This window comes from Anastrepha ludens, chromosome 2, assembly GCF_028408465.1.
Source record: "Anastrepha ludens isolate Willacy chromosome 2, idAnaLude1.1, whole genome shotgun sequence".
NCBI classification, from domain to species: Eukaryota; Metazoa; Arthropoda; class Insecta; order Diptera; family Tephritidae; genus Anastrepha; species Anastrepha ludens.
In genome coordinates, this window is record NC_071498.1 from 17790392 (window position 1) to 17814078 (window position 23687).

Here is a 23687-nt window from a genome sequence, read left to right on the forward strand (position 1 = left end):
ATTGTACGAATACTGCTTTATGCTTCGGATGCTTATGCGATGCTTCTCGGCACTTTGGAGAAATTTAATTTTAATAATTTACATTATTTTGACCATTGCCCTTTAAATAAACACTCGGTTTTCTGCAACGGCTGCGAGCATACAGCCCCCCTAAACCATCACACCACCTCCGCCAAGCTTTACAATAGCCTAATGTTATCTTTATTAGGCTCTGTATTCTTTTTACGCCAAACGTCAGATGTGCTGTCAGAGCCAAAAATGTTGATTTTAGTCCCGCCAGAAAGTAAGACCGGGTTCTGAAAGTTCGAGACCTTGTAAAAATGCACCTTAGTGAACTTTAGTCGCCATCCTTAGTTTGTTTTTGGTAATAAACGGTATCTTTCTAGTAGCTCGACTTATTCCTGCTGCACATTTTCAGCAAAGTTTTGACATCTGTCCGTCCTTCCGTTCGCACGATGGTAGACGACGTGGTACACACCTCTATCAAGGTTAGGTTGGTATTAAAAATGGGCAAAGTTGGTGCCTGCCACAATTCAACAAAACTAGCCCAATCTTCGTGCATTTATTGCTCCCCACTTTTACTTTTTAGATGCGACAAGCATAAATATTATTGGGATCGGATAAAGACCACGCCCACTCTTTATATGTTAGGACTTTCCGTTCGTCTGGCTGATGTTAGAATCAAAAATTTCACTTTCTATGATTTTTTTTTTTGAAATTAATAAAAAAATGAAGAAAAAAAAAAAATAATTAGCGCGTACACTTCTGTTAGGTGTTTGGTCGAGAGTTGTATGCATTTTCTGCAGAAACAACTGGATTTTTTTTTGTTGAGTTTCCAAAGCAACCACATAAATAAAAAAATACATAACCCACAAGGAAACTCACCATTAAAGCTGTTTTTGTATAATCAATTCGTATTTTTTTAACTTACGTGATTGCATAAGGTAATTTGCTTTCATTTTCGATTGCTTCGATGCTTCAATTAAAAAGTGTAGCCGAATGACTACGTGCGTGACTACCAGGGTTCGAAATCCACGAAGGGCACGAATCACAAATAGCACTTCACCAGGTGTATTTATGTCATGGAAAAGCTGCTTAAATAAAAATCAACTGCCATTCGAAGGTGGCATGAAACTGTAGGTCCCTCCACTTGTAGAACAACATCAAGACGTACATCAAAAATTGGAACAGAGCCTCGGCTCAATTGTGTACGCTCCCAAGTATGTATGCACCCATATAAGCGCCAATTATGTGTTTTTTCTTTATTCTAGTAAAAATATTTTTTAATTTCTTTTTGTTGAAATTGCACCAAAATTGTTTGATAAGACACTCTATACTAATACTGACTTTTTGTTTTCGGAGATATTACCGCTGTACAGGGTCCGGAACTCGAAGTGTAACCAATTAAAAATGCCATACATTTAGTTTGAAAAGTTACTTTGATTCAATTCAAAGAAAAAAATTAGTGAAAATAATACGAAATTAAGAATCAATTTACTTTTGCTCGATATGACCACCTTTTGCCTTGCCGATAGCCTTGAGACGGTCCAGAAACGAATCGCAAGCTGCCGGAATGTGACTTGCAGGTATTTTGGCCCACATGTTTTTTTCAGCGCTTCGAGACTGGTGAATATTATAGTTCGAACCTTGCTCTCCAAATGGCCCAAAGAGAATAATCCATCGGATTCGGGTATGTGAATTTGAGAGCCATTGTGTGAACGTTATGAAATTCCGAACGTGTTTTTTAGCCATTCTTGGTTCACTTGAGCTTGTAAGACGGTGCCGAGTCCTATTGAAACGTCCATGGTCTGCCACCGAAATGTTTGTCTGCTTACTGCTCACGGCTTCAAAGTAACCTCCAGAATACTTTCCCGATAATTTTTCGTATTTATCTTGGCACCACGCTCAATGAAAACGAATGGCGAGCGCCCATCTGCAGTTACAGCGGCCCAAACCATTACCTGTGGCAGGTGCGGCCAATAAGAGCCAATCGATGACTCAAATTCTCGTATGAAGGATCGGTCAAATAAACCCAATCGTTTTGGGAGTTTACGAATTGCTTAATTTGAAAAATTTTCTCGTCAGAAAACACAATGTTCGGAAATTGACCGCTTTCGGCCAACCGACGCAACTCCTTCGCTCTCTCAAGTCTAACTTTTTGCTGCTTTGGTGTGAGATCATGCGTCTTTTGGATCTTGGAGGGCTTGACTTTGAGATTAATTTTCAGTATGCGGCGGATGCTATGGATGCTACGGTCAGATATTTTCAGTGCTTTCGCCACTTGATTGGCACTTCATCGGGGATTTCGCTCAAGTCACTTCTTCACTTTTTGAACCATTTCACGTGACGTTGCAGTCTTTTGATGACCACCTCCATGTAGTTTCGCGTTTCTATCAGTATCATTGTAACGAGTAATGGTGCGATAAACCAAAACTTTATTTATTGTACTTTAAGGTGTTCGAACCCACGAACAATCGCCGGTTGGGATTTTCCAACCAAATATAGTGCAATCACGCTACTACGTTTGAAATCCATTACTGATTTTCTTTTTTCGCGTTTACTCTCTGCATAATGCTTCCGCGTGCTGGTAAATGCTGGTCTGACATTTAGCCAACTAACCTGCCCGTGCAGTTGGTTACACTTCGAGTGCCGGTCCCTGTACATTTTATTTTCGATATGTTTAAAGCAAATGATCTTAGTTCATAATAATCAATAAACACCTATGTGTGCAAAAACAATGCACTTCACTAATTCAGATTTTTCCGCCAGGGTAAATGTCCTTCGAGTGTTTGAAATTCCTATGGACACAGGACCGTTTGATCGATGCATAGGAATTCGTTGCGCAGTTCTCAAAAAGCATTTGGCTAAGCAGACTGGCATTTCCGATTGAATACCCATACATAAAACAACGCAGTACACAGTAACTATTCTCATTAGAATTGAAAAAAAAAAAATTAAATAATTAGAATTACATTGAGTGCGTATGTGAAATTTTTGATTTTTGTGCGGCAAATGAACTACGCAGAATGTTCGTACACAAAAGTACTCGAGCACAGTTTGCCGAACATGCGGCCGCCATACGAGGCGATAGCAGCTCCGAGGACGAGGAGGAGGAAGGCGATGCATTGCAGGTGAAATCTAATTTGTAAAAAAAAATATATTTCCAGAGTAATTACGAGTATGTGCATATTTTTTCTAAAAAAATGAATTCAACAGCGTAAAATTTCGATCTTAGTGGCATAGCCTGAAATTAACCTTACATAAATATTGGGCTCGGTGATGTAACTGGGTTACATAATCAGATTTGACTCATTGCATTGATGTGATGTGATTCGTTCTAATTCTATATTTTAATGTAACTTCACATTTAACCGACAAAGTAAGGCCTGAATTAGTAATTTTTAAGGTTAAGAATAGCGGTGTTGGCTCAATCCAGTCAGTCGTTTTTGGATTGTCGGGGTTTGTTTTGCTTTGAGTGTTTCCGAAAATCTACACTTATGGGAGAAATCGATAAACAAAAAGACGGCAAAGTGCTTTCAAATTGAATCCTGTACTATTTGAAACTTTGAAGTGCGTGAAGAAAAGCTGCTATTTGGACGGCTTTCAAAGATTTCAGCACGATTCCTTTCGTTTATGACAGTTGCCGTAGCGACGTAAGCATGAATCGGGTCAGCACTTTAACCATTTAAGAGCCTATAACCAAAGTTTTAGAGTAGTATAGGTATGTTAGTGTTAATGCCCCCATCTATTAAAGTTTTTCTGTGGTAGGTATGCAACTACTCGTAATTGTATACTATTAGCCCTTTGGGGACGGAGCTGCTCGACGGGCGAGCGTCGCTGAGGACGAGAGATATTGGAGTGAGTACAAAAGAAAATAAATATGTTGAACGTTATAAAAACTAAGGCTTTCTTTAATACAAGAAAACTTTTTCGTAAAATCAAAAACGCATTTCCCTTCTATGATACTTGACGAAGTAATGCCGTCCTCTTCCGTCTTATCAGATTCAAAGTAATATTCGTCAGAAGTGTCACAATCGAACGTATCATCTCTAGATCGCTTAGCCATCGTGCGTAGGATAAAATATAATATATAAAAGCCTCTGGCAGTGAAATTCGTTCTGACTCTACCGTCGTCTCATATCGTAAGTTTACATTATAAGCAAGATAAGATTTCATCGCTAATGGCCCCTAATGTCTTTGAATGAAAAAGTGACTCTTTTACTAAACCTATGCGGTCGCCGTAGCCGAATGGGTTGGTGCGTGATTACCATTCGGAATTCACAGAGAGAACGTAGGTTCGAATCTCGGTGAAAGCAAAATTAATAAAAACATTTTTCTAGTAGCGGTCGCCCCTCGGCAGGCAATGGCAAACCTCCGAGTGTATTTCTGCCATGAAAAAGCTGCTCATAAAAATATCTGCCGTTCGGAATCGGCTTGAAACTGTAGGTCCCTCCATTTGTGGAACAACATCAACACGCACACCACAAATAGAGGGAGGAGCTCGGCCAAACACCCAAAAAAGGGTGTACGCGCCAATTATTATTATTATTTTTTTTTTTTTTATGCGTATTTTATAGCTCAGAATGACAGACGTCATGAGCCTTGCAGCTACGAATTAATTTGGGCGGCTATATGTCGACACTCGTCCCCAAAGGGTTAATAAAGGACCTTTCAAAATTGACGCCTGGATGTCAGTAGCGAATAATTGCGAATTGAATTAGACGATACCTTTTTCTGATGTGTCTTTGGCATTTGTCAACTAAAAAGATATACAATTTTACACGATAAGGCAACGCATTAAAATTATTGAAAATTACGATGAAAATGGTCGATCTTTAAGAACAACATATCTTAAAATTCGGATTTTTATGGTGGAAATAAGCGTCCGAATGAGTCGAAAATTTAAAGATTGCTGAAAAAAGTTAAACAACTGGTTCTGTCGGGAATAGGCAAAGGACTGACAAAGCACGCACTGGACGTTCTGTTGCGAATATTGGAGCTGTAGCGTAAAGTGGTGCTAAACAATCTTCAGCATTTGTATATCGATTCTTAACAATTATTGAATATTCCTAATAGAGTACTTTGCTCTTATAATCAATTTTATGTTGAAGATCTCAGATCTAATTAGCTTGAAATTGAAATTTGAATTAGTGAGAGAGAGATTTGGTGGCTCCTAAAACACTCAGGCTTAAACGTCCATTGTATTTAGAGCTCTGGAAAGAGGGTAGATAGTCAAGGAGTGAAGGAGAAAAGTATCAGAGAAAGAGAAAGGAAAGAATAGAAGCAGAGACAAAGGTAGTTAGTCCTGCGAGAATTTTCCAGATTCTTTGGTAAATCTGTAAATATCCTCCAGTTTTAGAGAACGAATATTACTCATTCTCACGACATCGGAACCCAAAACTTGTAGCCTTGCTCTAGCAAAGTCAGAACACTCACAGAGATAGTGCTCAGTGCTATCCGCCTCCTCCAAGCAAGTTAGGCTCATTGGGTCCTCAGTGATTCCAATGGTGGTCATATGCTGACCCCATGGGTTGTGTCCTGTAATGATACCGACCATCAACCGAATGTCTTTCCTTCCAAGTTTTAGTAGAAAGTTTGACAGTTTTCTGTTCGGACTTGTCACAAAACACTTTGCAGTTCTGCAGCGTTCTAGATCGGACCATCGCTCTTTATGCAAATTGCATACATAATCGCTGATCCAATTCATGATTCCTGTGGAACTGATTCCGATTATTGGCTCTGGCTCTTGAATTAAGCTTCTTCTTACATTCTTGAACAATCTTTGCAGCTTTCTTCGCGTTCTCTAGGTCCTTCAGTGCAGCATGGAAGGCAGTTGCCATTTCCCCCATAGCATTTTCTTATTATTTTTCTCCTATTTTTTCTTTATTTATTTCTTTAATTGTTTGATTATGTATTCCTTTATTTGTAAAATTGTTTTCTTTTAATTTAGGGATTTTATTTTTTTTGTGTTGTACTAGATTAGGGGTTTATGCTGTTATAGTAGCTGGTTGATCATCTAATTCTAATTATGCTTTATTAGGGGGATTACGAGCTGTTGCTCAAACTATTTCTTATGAAGTTAGAATGGCTTTAGTTTTATTATCTTTTGTTTTTTTAATTGGAAGTTATAATATTTTAGACTTTTTTTATTATCAAAGTTATATTTGATTTGTTGTTATTATATTTCCAGTTAGACTTGTTTGATTTTGTATTTGTTTAGCTGAGACTAATCGAACTCCTTTTGATTTTGCTGAAGGTGAATCTGAATTAGTTTCAGGGTTTAATGTTGAATATAGAAGTGGTGGGTTTGCTTTGATTTTTATAGCTTATACTTAATACTATCGTTCAAGTACCATCCGGCTCCAGACCCTATTTCATTTTTGAACCCATTGGTAAAGAAAAACTCCCTCAAACCTCCCTGTATGCATTCTGGATTGCTCCATTGCGCGAACATCAAATTTCCTTCCAAATAAAACTATGAGTATCAGGTCTTCTTTAGGTGCCAAAAACCGCGGATACCGCTCGGATAGCAACTTAAAGATTTCGCTGTGTCCCGAAGTTCCGTCTTCGAGCCAGATACCATATTTATGGTATACATTGTTTTTATTGCTTCCTGCTGTATCGAAGGGGAGCAAATCAAGCATAGCATTTAGGGCATCGCCGGAGGTAATGCATAAACATGCACTTCTTTGCAGCCTGTATAGTTCCCGGAGTGTGGACTTAACCGTGCTCCGTCGCCACCAAACCACGGAGGTGTAAGTGATGATTAGTCTGATAAGAGCTGTGTATATCCATAGGACCACAACAGACGGTAAACATTTAAATGATGTAATTTTTCGCATATGATTGCTAAGAGCCGTATTTTGAATAAAAATATTGAAACTTGAAAAATCTAAATGTTTCCATATTTTATTTTAAAACAAAATCGAGGCTCGTCTTTTGAAAGGCCCTTTATTATATTAGTTAAAAAAAAGTACATTGTCTTAAGCACACATCTACACTAAGGTAAATAATGTCATTTTCTAAACAAAAAATATTTGTACGCAGCAACCCAAGAGTTGAATCAATATAAAATTAGGTTCAGCTTCATTATTTTCATAACACATACAGTCTGTTTAATAGGAGCGTGACCGCCATAACTTTGAAACTATTTGCCCCACTCGCTTCTATCGAAGTGCATTGTATCATCATCACCATCATAGTTCTTCGAGCTCCGTTGAGGAACATTGAGCCAAGCAAAACTTGTCCACTCCGTTCTGTTCCCTCCTTTTGCTTTTACTTGCTGCCACGTCAGGTTTTTTTCCAGCTTTTATTTCACTTTCGATGCAACGGTGCTATGAGCATCTAGATCTGCCTCGGTTCCGCTGACCCTGAGGATTCCAGTCTAGTGCCTGCCTGCTGATCACCATGCCCCCTTGCATAGTAAATGGCTGAGCCACCTCCACTCTGCGCTCTCTGATTTCTTGCGCGAGTGGTTTTTGTTTGCATCGTCAGTGTAAGTCGGTATTCGATATCCAATTGTCTGGCCACCAAATGCGGATGTACCTCAGGCTGCGGTTTACAAACACTTGCAGCTTTTGAATGGTTTCTGCTGATAGAGGGCGTGTTTCACAAGCTTAGAGCAATACAGACTTAACATTTGAATTAAAGATTCGAAGTTTGGTATGCCCGCTGATTTGCTTAGACCGCCATACTGGTCGGAGATTAGCAAATGCGTTTCTTGCTTTCTGCAGCCTTGTGAAAACATCACTTTTGCATTACCCTGCCGTGAATTGTCTTCCAAGCTATTGAAAGCCGCTCACTTTGTCAATGCTGCTCTCTGCAATAGTGAAGGCCGCGTCATTCACTTTTATCGCCAAATATTTTGTTTTCTTTACATTGACTTTAAGTCCAGCAGTGGGCTCCAAACTAGCCGAAGTTGTCTTGATAACTGCGTGACAGTCCATATCTGTTTTTCTTTGAGTTTTTGCTTAATCTATTGAACATCTTCAATAGGGTTCGTATTAGGTGACTGTGAAGGCCAATCCAATATTTCAATTCCATTTTGCTGTTTCCACTCTACACACTTTCGGCTTTGATGGTTGTAATCGTTGCCTTCTTGTAAAATCTAAGCTTGTCTACTGCTTCCAAATACCTTCGCAGTTGAAGGTAATAATGTTTTTTGGAAAATTTTATTCGTCAAAACTGCATTCAAATTGGCGGCAAACACAAAAAAAAGGCAACTTCATTTTTCGGAGAAGCAGCCCCAAACATGAACCTTAACTTTAGGTTTAACAGTTTGCTGAAATTGTCGATTATCGGCAGTACACCAGGACCAACGTACGCAAATATAGGCCCTTTTTTTGGTGGGTGAGGTAGAGTTCAGAAAATCTTCGCACTTGCAGCGACCGTCGTCTACTGCGTCGAGTGGTGTGACCACTAAAATAATCCTTCTCCTCTTTTGGGGACACTCCCTTCGCGGAACTTTATCGTGTACTATTTCAAAAACACTATGGCCTCAATACGATAGAAACAGGACGCTTAAGGTGATGGTCTTCGGTACAACCCCTATTGCAGAAGCTGAGGGGATCCTGCAGAGAAAGAGACTGTTGAGCACTTTCTCTGCAAATGTCCGGCTCTGGCGGCTAGTGTGCCCTTTGGGGATGACTTGAGGAAATTCTCCAGCAGATCCCTTTTCTCTCCTCCACTACATCAAACAACACTGGATGGCTGTAGATGGTTTGTCTTCCCGAAATTTTTCGTAGGTAGTGAGTGGTCCACATTATGGTATCAAAACGGCACGTAAGTGCTACTTGTAATGTACCTGTGGTACTCTTGCCATCTAACCCACCTTCCGACCTAATACATTTGCCCAGTTAAGTTCTGAATTTGTCTTAGCCGATGCAAGTCTTTTTTAATGAGTGATAATGAGAGCGATGAAGTTCTTTCAATGTGCTCCGGAATTTGAGGTTTTCTCCACGTAAACATTCTCGAATCGTATCTTTGGACACAGTAACACTGCTTTTCCTTAAAAGGGATTCAACTTCACGCGATGATGAGTTCGGCTTTGTCACAAATGAATCAATGATGTTGTTGTTATTGTTTTTGTTGTAGCAGCATAAACATTCCCCATACATATAGGGGGAGTGCTGGTGAAGTGCCAGTCCTTGGCCGAATATAAATCCGGGTCGTTCCGGCTATGTACAACCGACTGTCGTGGGAACGAACGAACAAATTAATGATCTTTTGATCTTGCTTTGGAGATGTATTTTTTGGTCCTTGTGCGGGGAAGTCGCCAACGTTTTTAACTTCGGTATGCCATTTCACTCATTTATTTATGAACGCCTTCGAATTCTTCGTATATTTTGCTGCAGATGCACGAGACATTTTTGGACCTTTAAAGCATGTAGATAGGAAAACGTATTCCATATGAGGAGCTTATTTTGTGAAAACAATGTAGGCTTTTTAAATTTCTGAAAAAACTGTCAAATTGCGCAACGCGTACTGCGAAAAGGATACGTCTGTTCAGCGACATTTAAATTTCTTATTTTTTAAACGAACTCTAAGTTTGAATTTTGCTGATCACGCTTCTATATACAGACTGTATACATATATGCAAAGACATACATCATAGATCAGTAATTCCAAAATTGAATATTAAATTCTTCTCTTTACAGAATATTTTTCTTTTTCAATCGCATTAAATTTTTTTGCTTTGCATTTCAAGCAAAGTACGATAATTTTTTTATTCAACCAACTCATACAGTGGTTTGTTCATTAGGGTGTATGAAGCACTGTTTTGAATACAGACAGCTGCTAAAAAAATATAGACATGTGCATATTTTGTATTTTGAGCGTTGAAAATCTCAACACGTTTTTATTTTGGAACATTTTCCTGGATATTTTTCAAGTTTTCTTTTTGCCAGTATCACACCAAACATAAATACAATATTGTGCAAAACATAAGCAACGTTTTTGCTGTAGCTAAAAGTTAGCCGTTAACTTTGTTTTAGTCGAAGGATTTTTTATAATTTTTGTGTTAAAAAGTTTTAATTAATTTTAATTATATTAATAAAATTTTTGCAAGTCCAATTTTCTTAGGTTTTGGACAGGCTGTTTTCAAGTAACAGAAAGAAGCAGTTTTTTAAGCAAGACTACTAATTTCTTTTTATTCGTAAATTTGTGGAAAAAATTAGCCTGAATATGTTACGGACATATACAATTTAATACATTGAAAAACATTGCTTACCTACAAGCGAATGCTGAGCACTTTCGACAAAAATTCTAACACATTTACAAGAATTTTATTAGTCTCTAATACATGCGCATTATCAGAATGTCATATACAACATTTTTTAATGGGGAAATGAAATACTTCATTTGATATTCCTTTCCCCTTGTCGATGTGAATTCTATCTCTCTTTTACCAGTAGCAATTTCATATAAGTGAAAAATATATCTACTGTACTTTAAACGGCAAGGCAACTCATTTGTGTGCTTATAATTTGGCTACTCTGAAAAAAGTAGTAGTGTGAAATTTTTCTAACCGAACGAGTAGATGCTTGGCTAACATCTGAAAATTCGTGAATTCGAATCTCCGTGGATGAAACGCCGAACTGATATGTAAAGGCTTTCTAATGAAAGCAAAAAATATAAATTTTATATATGTATTTCTAAATAAAACATTTTATGATAACAAAATTGAGGAGTTTTTGTCATCAGTGCTGATTACTTTTTGATAATGAAAATGAGTAGTTTGGCCCATCAGTGCTGATTACTTTTTGTTAACGAAAATGAGTAGTTTGGCCCTTCAGTGCTGATTACTTTTTGTTAATAAAAACGAGAAGTATGAATATTAGAGCTGAGAAGTTTGTGATGACAACAATGTGGAGTTTAGTTGTCAGTAGTTAGCTGTCATTGTAAGCCTTTAGAGCCTTTAGAGAATAGTATATTTATTTTTCAGTTGAAAGAAACTGCTATTGGTAAGAGAGAGATAGAATATCACACCGCCAGGGGGAAACTAGCAGAACTTTACCATGGCTAGAACGAAAATGTGTAGTTTAATGAGGATAGTGATGATGATAATATAAGTGCTTATATGATAGTCAGCTGTCTTGTAGGGATTATGTTCTGCACACTACTGCACATATATGTAGATATGTATGCATGTATGCATGTATGCATTTCATTTTCACCGCTCTTTTTCTACTACGTACTTACGTGTTTTTGTACTTTTTGCAGATTTTGCAAGCATTTTGAATTTTGTAAACTAATCCATTTTGGTATTTTTGATAATTTTTGTTTTTTCGCCGCTGTTAATTGTTATCCTCTGGTGGTCCACAATCGAAAAACTATTTACAAAACTTTTGGCACAAATAATGCAAACACCAATTGCTGAACATTTATATTTAATTTGAATTAAATTGATTTCATTATGTGGGTCGGTGCTAAAAAACCCCCGTCTCATTAATCCGCATAAACGGAATCATTTTTGAAATATTGAAATACAAAAAATACATACATAAAAAATCATAAATGGCCACCGACGCCGACGAAGCGCAGCGGCGACGCGAAGAATGCGAACGCAAAGCGCGACGTGGGGAGATGGATCCTCGTTTGGAGTTCACATTCCAACTGTTAATCGACGCGACGCAACTGCCACGGCATCAACTAATGGACTACATATTCGAGGGCGATATGGTGCGTATTCAAAAGAAGTAACAAACTCACATGAAATAGAAAGTAAATTAGAGAAAATTTATTTTTGCAAATTTTCATTATTTTTATACAAAATGCATACATTTATAAGGGTTTTATAATGTTAATGGCTACCAAAAAGACACTTTTTCGGGTCGCTCAAATACGAAATTTTTGGTTACTGCCTCATTTTCAGGATTTCTGAATGCTATTCCGGTTGACCTCTTTGTGTGGTAAATTGCTAGAGTTAAGTGAAAGAAAATTTGAAAAATACATAGGTATGTGCATACATATACAAGGTGAAGTCCAAAATAAACAAAACTGAAGACAAGACAAAAAACTTTTCGAAAGAGTTTTCAGGTTAATGACTGGAATGTCCTTCAGGATGTCGGTATAAACCTTTTCTATGGCCTCTACGGACGCAAAACGTTTTCCGTTCATAGCCAAATGCAATTTTCAGAATAGGTAGAAGTCACAGGGAGCCATATCAGGCGAATGCGCTGAGTGATTGCTGGTTAAAATGCGATTTCTAGTCAAAAAATCAGTCACAAGGGGGGATCGATGAGTTGGTGCATTATCATGCAATAAGCGCCAGCTTCCTCCTTCGCGGTATTCAGGGCGAATTCGACGAATGCGATGCAACAAACGCTTCAAAACGCTAAGATAGAAAATTGCATTGACGGTTTGGCCCGTTGGTACGAACCCCTTGTGGACAATTTCTTTGCAATCGTAAAAGAAAGAGCATCGACCTGATTTTTGACTTCTCCAAACGCGAGTTTCTGGGGCCTTCCATTCGGCACTTTGACGACACTTTGGAAACCCTACGTTTCATCACCAGTTGCAATGTTGTAAAGGAAGTTCTCGTTTTCTCTCGCCTCTTTAATGAGGTTTTTCGAATGCTGAATTCTGAGCAATTTTCGGTCCTCAGTTAAATTGTGCGGAATGAAACGTACACAGACCTTTCGTAAGCCCAAATGATCAGTAAAAATGCGATAAATCGATTTTTGAAGATATTCAACTCCGATGCCAAGAATTTCAACGATGATTTCGGTTCGTTTTTGATAAATTTACCAACAATTTCTATGGGGGTTTTTGATTACTGGGCGGCTCGTATGTTCATTGTCATTTATGCCCTCACAACCATCTCTGAAACTTGTAAACCAATCACGACCTCTGGCACGAGATAAACAATCATTGCCATACACTTTTTTCATCAATTCAAATGTTTCAGTAAACGTTTAACCGATTTTAAAACGAAATTGATATTAGCCCTTTGTCCGAAACTCATTTTTGCACCGATGATACAAAGATACTCACACTTTAAACGTATTAACTTTGCTTCCACTGAATCGAATGCCACTAAGCTTTCACTGGAAGTCAACCAGGGATGACCTTCTAATACTAGGGATGTAACTCATTAAAAAGATGCCGCCATCAAAAACATATTTATGACGCCCGTCGTATTTATTTTGGACTTAATTTTGTATATACGATAATATATCTAAAGTTCTAAATATACTCAAATTTTACAAGTATTGGGGGTCCGAAAACTAATGTCGTTTCTACGCGTGGCAATGCGCTTATTTAGTGTAACGATATGCTCCAAGTTATGAAATAAAATGTAATGGTTGCCAAAAAATATTTAATTTTAAATACGGAGCTCTCGAATTACCCTTAAAAATAAAAATACCCTTACCTTGTATTAAAAATTTCGCTTAATTGGGCGATCCCGACTTATACATATGTATGTATGTATAGCAGCATTTGTTCTTTTATCTACATACTTAGGAGGGCAGAACAAAGAAAAACATGTTCACATTTTATATTTATAAAATTCTCGTATATATCAAAATTTCTATCTGGCAGTTGGACGAAATCAATCAACTCTTTTTACCCAACATGAAAAACAAACTTTTGTGGTTCTATCAAGAAGTAGATGAGCCCGAGCCGCAACCAGCGCAGGACCCTAACAAACCAGGACCCTCGCGCAGTGGCATCGCATCGAGCAGCTCAAAAACACCACAGGGTATATTTTTTTATGGAACTCTCTCATAAATATTAATATATAAAATAAGTAAATATTTATAGGTTTTCTTACACTAATTTATTTACAAAAAATGCGATAAACTTAAAAATAGGCATACATACATATTTAGGTAATATACATAACTACACATGCGCACATAAAAGCAAAAATAAAAGTTAATCTTGTAAAAAAATTCAAAAAAAATCAGTTTTATAATGAACACAAATTAAATCCAATCACATAATTTTTTCCAGCAAACATTTCTAAAATTCTTTCCACCGTGCTGCACCATCCAACCGACGAAGTAATATAAATTATCTTTCACTCTCGCAAGTTCTTATGGGAAGAGTTGCTAGAATAGTAAATTAATTATATACTAGGATCGCCCATGCGTCGAAATTTCGACGTTATTCGACGTTATATAAATACGAAGAGCAAAATTTAGTCATATTTTTTTTAGTATCAGGTCAGTCCATAAGTTCGTGCGATTTTAAAGGTGGTTTTGAAATTAATAATTAAAAAAGATGTTTAAAGTATTTATTAATCAATAATATATTTTCCTTCATTATTTACAATGTCTTTCCAACGTTTAGGCAAATTTTTAATTCCCTGTTCAAAAAATTGTTTGTCCTTGGAGCCAAAATACGCTTCGATATCCCTTTTTAAAGCTTCTTTTGAGGAGTATCTCTTGTTACTCATATGGGATTGAAGTCCACGAAAAAGGTGATAATCACAAGGAGCAATATCCGGAGAGTATGGTGGATGCGGCATTAGCTCCCATCCGAGCTCTTTGAGCTTGCCTAATGTTTGCCTTTGTATGAGGTCTTGCGTTGTCGGGGTGAAACAAAACTTTGCGTCTATTCACTAAAGACGGTCGATTTTTATTAAGTGCCTCATTCAGGTTTGATAGCTGATGGGAATAATAATCAGCAGTTATAATCTAGTTTGGTTGCAGGAGTTCATAATAAACAATACCGGCCATATCCCACCAAATAGACAGGAGAATCTTCTTGGGGTGAAGGCCATCTCTAGGGGTTGGTTCTGGTGTTTCATCTTTATCTAACCATTGGCGTTTGCGAACAGGATTATTGTAAAGGACCCATTTTTCATCACCAGTAACGATACGGTTCAAAAAACTTTCATTTTCAAGCCGTTGCAGCAGCTGAGAACACACATGCACTCTCTGCTGAAGGTTGGCGACAGAAAGTCTATGCGGAACCCATTTTCCCACCATAGAAACCTTCCCCAACGGAACCAGGTGCCTGTGAACTGTTCCATGCGATGAAGTTAACCTCTGAGCTATCATATCGACTGTCAAATTTCAGCTCAGCTTCCACGAGTCCGAGCAAGGCGTCGGAGTTAAAGACTTCAAGACGACCAGCGCGCGGGGCATCCTCCACATCGCAGTTACCACTTTGGAATTTTGAAAACTACTTTTGCGCAGTCCTTACACTCACGGTATCCTCTCCGTGAACAGTGTTTATTTCTGCAGCAGCAGTTGTAGCATTTTTACCACTTTTATAAAAAAATACAAATTATGCCTCTTATACGCGTTCGAAGATTCCATTTTATTTTTTAACAACACGTGCTTCTATCCGCGATTAAAATCACTTGTTGAATGCACAATATGGCTATGTTCAGAAACGCATTATAATGCGCAGTACTTGCAGCGCTGCCAGCACTGTCAATGTGACAATTCATGCAACTGATAGATTTGTTGAAAAATTGCAAATAGATTTGTTGCATTTATGAACGCGCGGTGCAGTAAAATGGAATTGTTACTAAGTTTGGTCATGGACGATGTACATATGTGAGGAAAAAACCGATAGTCTTTTATTAAATTTAAGAAGAAAAAAAACCGAGTAAAGCTTAAAAGAGGGACATATCTTGTCAAAAGTTTAATATCAAAAGTTTAATATCTTTTTTTATTCGCTTATATGTGATGAGTAAATTAGAAAATTTTCGCTGGGCGATGTTGCTATCTTTTTTTAAATCTTTATTAACTTTTTTTACTTCATCTACGACCTTAGCCCAGAGCACGCTCTTTTTCCTCCTTCCCGATGTGAACTCGTTCTCCATGCTCAGTCGGACTCTGAGCAGTAATTTTATCTCCGATGTACGAAAGTAATCACTAAAACCAAGAAAAGTACAATAAAATGAAGTTTAAATATCGTATTTTTCATCAATTTTTGTATTAAAAGCTAAAATAAATAATTAAAAACCCACTTTTCATCAGACATTGTACTAGCGTATTTATTGGCAGTGTGAAAATTTTTGCTGCAAATAATGCACGACTTTTGATACAAAAATGACGTGTAAGAACGCGTTGCATTTGCAGTACTGCCATATTTGCATTTTTGAACGCACTGCTCACTCTGAAATGGTATGTTGCGCATTATAATGCATTGTTGAACATACCCTATATCAAAGAAAATATAAATAGTTCCGTTATATTCCGCGAATAATTTTTTGTATGCAAAAATCGTACAAAAGTGAAATTATTGGCAAAATACGCACGAACTTATGGACTGACCTGATATTTATAGTTATTGAAACATATATAAATGGATAGCTTATGTTGAAACTTTTTACATGATATATGTGAATAGATGTAGTATAATTAAATGTGAAAAATATCCCATTTTACCTGTATTAAGCGATCCTACATTTGTGTATTTCAAATATCATACTTTTTTTTTATTCATGAATTGCAGACATTTAATTTCTTGTATTATGGAAAAAAAAATTAATTTTGTTCGAAAAAGCTTAATAAAAAACAATCATTAATTAATCCATGACCATCATAATTTCTGAATCAAATTTTTAATAGTATTGATTCACAATATATAAGTTTCCAGTTGTTTCATCAACTTGTATATCATGATACATATTTATAATATCATAATACAGGTAAAATAGTGTAATTAATTTTACCTGCACCTATTCACTTATGTATCTACAGTAGGGCGCCGATTATCCGAAACAATTGGTGCAGAGAGTGTTCGGATAATCGATTTTTCGGATAAACGAACATTTGCGAAATTCCAGTTCTTTGTTGAGGGTAGGGTAATAAAACACGTCATTGGATTAGGAATACATATTATGTATGTGATGCTTTTTAATTATACACTAGAGTACAGTACATATTATGAATACACACATACACATTAAAGTAGGGATTGCACATACGGTACGTAAATCCATATCTCTAAACATTTTTTAGTTAACTGACTTACATAGTTCAAAACTAATCTAAAAAAAAAGTCGAACATATTTGTTTACTTAAGTTTTGAGACTCGTTTTTTTTCCGCCAAATCTCTTAGGCGTTTTAAAGACAGCAACTGCACAGAATCGCATTCGTCTTGGTGTTCCAACCATTTAATAACAGTCTCAAAGCATTTAAAGGCTTCTTCATTGGACGGACATTTTTCAGCTGAGACGATGTCATCACTAATTTCGTCATCTTCATGAACTTCAACCTGTGCTACTATATCGTCGTCTGTCAACAATTCGTAGCCAGGATCATCCTAGTCAAATTCTAGCCATTCATGCACATTTTCTTGGTCACATTCTTCAAATACTGAAACCTCTTTCATCAACTCAACCATTTCTGAAACAAAGTTTTCATTTGTTGGTTCTTCCGATGTAGCGCTAGCTTCGGATTCAACTGCTGGACAAAGCTTATTCCAGAATTTCTTTAGAGTAGTCGCTTTGACATTAGTCCACGCTTCTGCTGCCATGTAAACAGCATCCTTCAAGTTAATACCTTTGTAGATTTCAAGAATTGTTTTATCTTTCTCTTGGCCGATTAGGACACTACGAAGCAACGCTTTTCTGTAGTAACGTTTGAAGGCTTCGATCACCCCCTTTTCCATAGGTTGAAGGACTGAGGTAACATTGGGTGGCAAGAAAATCACCTTAAATTTTCCATCTTCTCTCTCAAGTGAAAGGTTTGAGGGATGACTTGGAGCATTATCAATCACTAATAAAACATTTCCAGTGTCTCCAGTTTCTATCTGATGTTTTTTAACCTCTGGAATGAATACAGCGTCATACCACTCGATAAATACTTGAGTGTTCATCCAAGAGTTTTTTTGGTTTTTGTAATTAAGCAGCAGTTTTTTTATTCCTTTGAGGCATTTTGGATTCTTAAATTTTCCTATGATCAGCAAAGGTAGTCTATGCGTGCCCGTATTGTTTCCACATACCATGGCTGTTATGCGGGATTTGCTTGCTTTGAATCCAGGCGCTGCCATTTCTTTTTTAGAGACAAGGGATTTGGCCGACATTCTCTTCCAGTATAACCCAGTTTCATCTGCATTGTAGACGCTACTGTCCTTATAACATTGCTTTACAAGCAAACTCTTAAAACTTTCTTTGAACTTTTCAGCAGCTTCAATGTCAGCTGACACTCCCCTTGAATATCTAGCTCTTTAATTCCATGCCTAGACTTGAATCTTTTGAGCCAACCAGTAGATGCTTTAAAATCATTGCTTTCTGCCAAGCTTTCTGTTCATTTCTAATGTCTTTTCGCAAATCAAAGGACCGTTTATTGGTTGACCTTGAGCATTTATCTGCATGAACCATGAGTAAACTGCAGTGTTTCATTGTTTTTCTATGCAAGCTTCCATCTTCACTGTCCAGCACGCAAGCAAATTTTGTGATAGATTCACTGTTTTTTTTTAATGTCAGCTATCGTTGAATTCCCAACACCAAGCTCCCGAGCTAAACTTGATCCACTTGTACCTTTTTTAATCGTTCCAAAATTTTAAGTTTGTCAGAAAGACTAAGCACAACTCGTTTACGTTTTCGGCACGGACCGTTAAAACAACACTGAAGTCAGTTAACATCAATAGAGAAACAAACTGATTAGACGTATCCGTACTTCTTCCAGCAGCTCGTGTTTTAATGAGAGATTGTCCAAAAGAACGGTCGGCGTCGGATGAGCGTTCGATGCGCGTTCGTTTCGCGGCACGTTAACACCACCGACGCTGTTATATTTAGGAACTACGATACTAACTTAAATTCATAAAGCGCGTGACAGAAAGCAAGTATGTACATATGTAGGTACAACGCTGTCAATACCTATGAATGTTCAAAATATAACATGCTATCGGTAAAGACAATGAAAATGCCAAAATCATGACGTTCCATTGTTCTATTAATCGTTCCTATTTCATTTGTACATACTTTTTCTATTCTTTATATCCGAAAAAGGCGTCATGTTTCCTTTCTGCTAACCGACGTTTCGGATGACCGACTTTCGGTTAATCGACGCTCTACTGTATTTTAATACATTGTGCAAACCGTCTCCTGCTATCTATTGGTATATGTTTCAACTTTTTTTTTTGACTATAAAAACTAAAAAAAGGTACGACAAAATTTTGCTCTCCGTATTAATATATAGATATAGATAGTTTAATTGTACTTTCTTCTTTTTTTATTGCCCATTAACCTTAAAATATGCCCACTTAGCCTATAAAAATCTATTATATTCATCGGTTTAATAAATAAAATTTCGAAGGGCGTTTGAACCCCTTGAAATTCTTCTGAGTAATCCAATTCACATATATTAAAATAAAATTTTTTAATACATATATAATATATGGTTCTATGTTTGACTTTAATACTAATTAAAATAACTAAATAAAATATGTATGCACGCTAATAACTTGCGCAGAAAGCACAGAACTTCACCTGGAATGTTTTACAAAAAGGACTTGCTTATAAATCAAAATGTGTTAAAAATCATAAAATACATTTTTTACGTGGAAAAAATTAAAAATGACAAAAATTAATCTAATCACTAATCGCAATATGAACCCAATCGGGCTATAAAAACGATTTTTGGGAGCATTTCGAGCGCCATAGTAAAGTGTACATATTTGCAAATAGATCGATCCAGCTCCCCCTGGGAGGTGCACTTGAGTTTCCGATCACATTTCTTTTTAATGGTTAACGAAGCGGCCACTTTGGCTCCTTGGCACCACAAGATCTACTCAGATTTCCTCGGAGGTCGAGTAGATTTAAAGAAAATTAAAAAGGGAATCCATGTGCAGTACAATGGACTTAATTGTGTGGAGTGTCTGAGTGCTGTACTTGCTAGTCTGTCCCGGCAAAAAACAAAAACAAACAAACAAACAAAAAAAAACAAAAAATGGTTAACGCACAAGTATATTCCAATGTGAGCAAAATCGCTCCATAAATAGGTACAAATTTCTGGAATGTATCGACCCTAACGCACTCAATTGGGCCAATATACCTCAAAAATATCCTTTTTTGGACTGTTAATATCTATATAATTCAAAACTGCACTATGTATCGAATTTTATATTATAAATGCCACGACCATAGTGATATCTAGCGGGTCGTCAAATTTCCCATACATGCATACAACAACTCATCAGAATTTCAACGTTAAGGAGAATATAAATCACAAACAAACAAATTTACACAATTATTTCTATGTATAAGAGTTTGTAGCGAATGAATATGTTTTTGTATGTGTATGTGTGGCACTTATTTCTAAACTTACTTCTATCTGACTTATCATACTTTATCACGTAAACACCAGCAGACACGTCTAATTCAATATGTATGTATGTAAATGCTTATTGATTGAGTATTTGTAAATCTCACTTGAGTACATTTTTAACACTTTTTGCTCTTTTTATTTTGTATTTCGCTCGCACGGGTTGTTTTCGCGAAAAAGGTTCATCACCCAGCGGATCTGCACCGCCAAAGCCGAAAAAATTGTTTCTTACTGACGGCTGGACTTGTGGCTTCACCGGGATTTGTATTTACATCTTTCGTGTGAACACTTCAAAACAGTTGCCTGAAGAAGGCTTTCAAAAGGATTTGTAAGTGCGATTAAAGCATACATTTTTTGTATGTATTTATTTATTTATATTTAGGTGGTTTTAATATTAATATTATTTATATAAGTAGGTGTGAAATTATGAGAGCTTCGACTTCGTTGTCCTTTTCGTAAGCGTTTTGAATGAAAAATTAAATAATTATAATTTGCTTTCACTTTTTCCCTATGCATTTATTTTCTGAGTCCGTGCGAGGTTATTTGCACCTTGTTTTATAACTTTTGTATATACATAAATACAGGGCCCGACACTCGAAGTGTAACTAACTTCAGACCGCTCGCGCAGCTCATGCATGGGCATCAGCTGTCTGTTAGCTGGCTAAATAACAATCCAGAGTATTGTTTACAAGCACGCGGAAGCATTTTGCCGAGAATAAACGCGAAAAAAACAAAATTAGTAATGCATTTCAAACGTAATAGTGCGATTGCAATATATTTTTTTGGCTGGAAAATCACAACCAGCGATAGTTCGTTAGCTCGAGCACCTTAAAGTAAATAAAGTTTTTGTTTATCGCACCACTACTCGTTAAACTGATACTGGTCGCATCGCTAGACCTCATGGAGGTGGTCATCAAATGCAACGTCACGTGAAATGGTTCAAAAAGTGAAGCAGCGACTTGACCGAAATTCCCGACGTCTCAATCAAATGGCGAAAGAACTGAAAATATCTAGCCGTAACATCCGCCGCATACTGAAAAATTATCAATGTCAAGTCTTACAAGATCCAAAAGGCGCTTGATCTCACATCAAAGCAGCAACAAGTCAGACTTGAGAGAGCGAAGGAGTTGCTTCGCTTGGCCGAAAGCGGCCAATTTCCGAACATTGTGTTTTCTAACGAGAACATTTTTCAAATTGAGCAATTCGTAAACTCCAAAAACAATAGGGGTTATTTGACCGCTCGTTCGTACGAGAATTTAAGTCATCGATCGGCCACCAGGAGGCAGCACCCGCCGGCAGCACAGGTAATGGTTTGGGCAGCTGTAACCGCAGATGGGCGCTCTCGAATCGTTTTCATCGAGCCTGGCGTCAAGGTAAATGCGAAATATTATCGGGAAAGTATTCTAGAGGTTGCTTTGAAGCCTTGGGCAGACAAACATTTCGGTGGCAAATCGTGGACGTTTCAACAGGACTCGACACCGTCTCAGAAAGCTTGAGTGAACCAAGAATCGCTAAGAAACAACGTTTTGAACTTCATAACGTCCACACAATGGCTCTCAAATTCCCCAGACGCGAATCCAATGGTTTATTCTCTTTGGGCCTTTTTGGAGACAAAGGTTGGAATTAAGAGATTCACCAGTCTGGAGGCGCTAAAAAAAATCATTGTCCGCGAATGGGCCAAAATACTTGCAAGTCACAATCGGACAGCTTGCGATTCGTTTTTGCGGCGTCTCAAGGTTATAGTCAAGGCTAAAGGTGATCATATCGAGTAAAAGTAAATTGATTTTTAATTTTGTATTATTTCCACACATTTTTTACTTTGAATTGAATAAAAATAATTTTCGAAACTAAATTTATGGCCTTTTTAATTGGTTACACTTCGAATGCCGGACCCTGTATGTACTCATACTGCACTTATAGTGGCTTGCAAAGTTATTTCACACTTTAAAAAAAGCAATATTTCCTATTTTTCTGAATATTATTATTATTATTATAAACTGAAGCTTATAACTAAAATTATAAGCCTAGTTAGGAAAGCTATAGCTGCTAAGGCCTTCAGCTTCTTCTTATGATGTAAAATTAGTGCTTAATTATTGCTTAATACTAAGTGCTTATGCGTCGTTTAGAATTTCATTATAAATTAGGAGATATAATATATTTATTCGACATGTTTGTTTAAATTTCGTAATATAATTTTGATATTTTTAAGAAAGCTATAATTTTTTTAATATTAGCGATTGTGGGGTTGGAAATGCATTGAATGGGATCGGTGTTATGGAATATATGGTTTCTTAGTGACTTGAAGGGATAACATTCGGACATAACTTGATTAATGGAGATCGGGGTGGAGTTACAAAACTGACATGTTCTGGGGGTATTGCTGTCGATAAGGTGATTATGGGTTAATTTTGAATGGCCCAGACGTACTCGCGTGAGTTTAACAAGGTCCATTCTAGAAAGTGAAAGCTTAGCGTAGTTTAGGAGGTTGTTTAAATCAAGCTTTTTAACATTTTGCGCTTTGTACCAAGTTGAGCATTTTTGCCAAGTCTCAGATTTATATTCTTTTATGAATTTTTTCTTGAGAAATTCAGCTATATCATTAACATTTAGATTAGTAGTTGTTAATACAGAAGCTATGGTGGCGTATTGAATATATTTATTATTATTATATTTAGAAAGGTTTTTAACATTTTTTAAGATTCCAAATGGCGGCGAATGCCAGATTCACTTGCAGTCTACAATCCTTTCTCTGTACCACTCACCGTTCACTGAAATGACGTTTTCACGGCATTTTCTAAAACATCGTCTGGTATATTTCTTAAATTGTCACTCAATCCATATGTATTGGCTTTTCGACAAATTCATAGAATTATCTCGATCTCTAGATGAGACAATATTGCTTGCCTACATAGCCTCTGCGATGAGATGCGTCTTGCTAGAAGATATAGGACTATGAATAAGTTCGTGCGGTTTTTTTTCGAAATTTGAAACTTTATTGACGTAAAATGGTTACAAATTTAATATTCAAAATATTGTCCATCGCTTACTACTACTTTTTCCCATCTTTCTGGCAATTCACGGATTCCCTTTGTGAAAAATTCGGTCGGTTTTGCCGCAATCCACGAATCGATCCATTTTTTGACTTCATCGTAATTACGGAAGTGCTGGTCAGCCAGGCCATGTTGCATCGATCGGAAGAGATAGTAATCGGATGGCGCAAGGTCTGGACTATACAGCGGGTGGGGTAGGACATCCCATTTGAGCGTTTCTAAGTATGTTTTGACCACTTGTGCAACATGTGGCCGAGCATTGTCATGTTGCAAAATAACTTTGTCGTGTCTATCGGCGTATTGCGGCCGTTTTTCTCGCAGTGCTCGGCTCAAACGCATCAATTGTCGTCGGTAGACATCCCCCGTAATCGTTTCATTCGGTTTCAGTAGCTCATAATACACA

The 23687-nt window shown here is 37.1% G+C and overlaps 1 protein-coding gene across 1 annotated transcript in view; it reads left to right on the forward strand.

Moving 5' to 3' along the window:
• The first annotated feature begins 3026 nt into the window (after nucleotides 1-3026).
• The window catches only part of LOC128864198 (dynein axonemal heavy chain 5), a 129016-nt gene continuing 108355 nt past the window's right edge, over nucleotides 3027-23687 (forward strand). Inside the window, exons 1-4 of the mRNA XM_054103757.1 lie at nucleotides 3027-3131; nucleotides 11542-11679; nucleotides 13543-13702; nucleotides 20415-20562. Of these exons, the coding sequence (XP_053959732.1) occupies nucleotides 3027-3131; nucleotides 11542-11679; nucleotides 13543-13702; nucleotides 20415-20562 (551 nt within the window). The remainder of the gene's footprint in view (nucleotides 3132-11541; nucleotides 11680-13542; nucleotides 13703-20414; nucleotides 20563-23687) is intronic.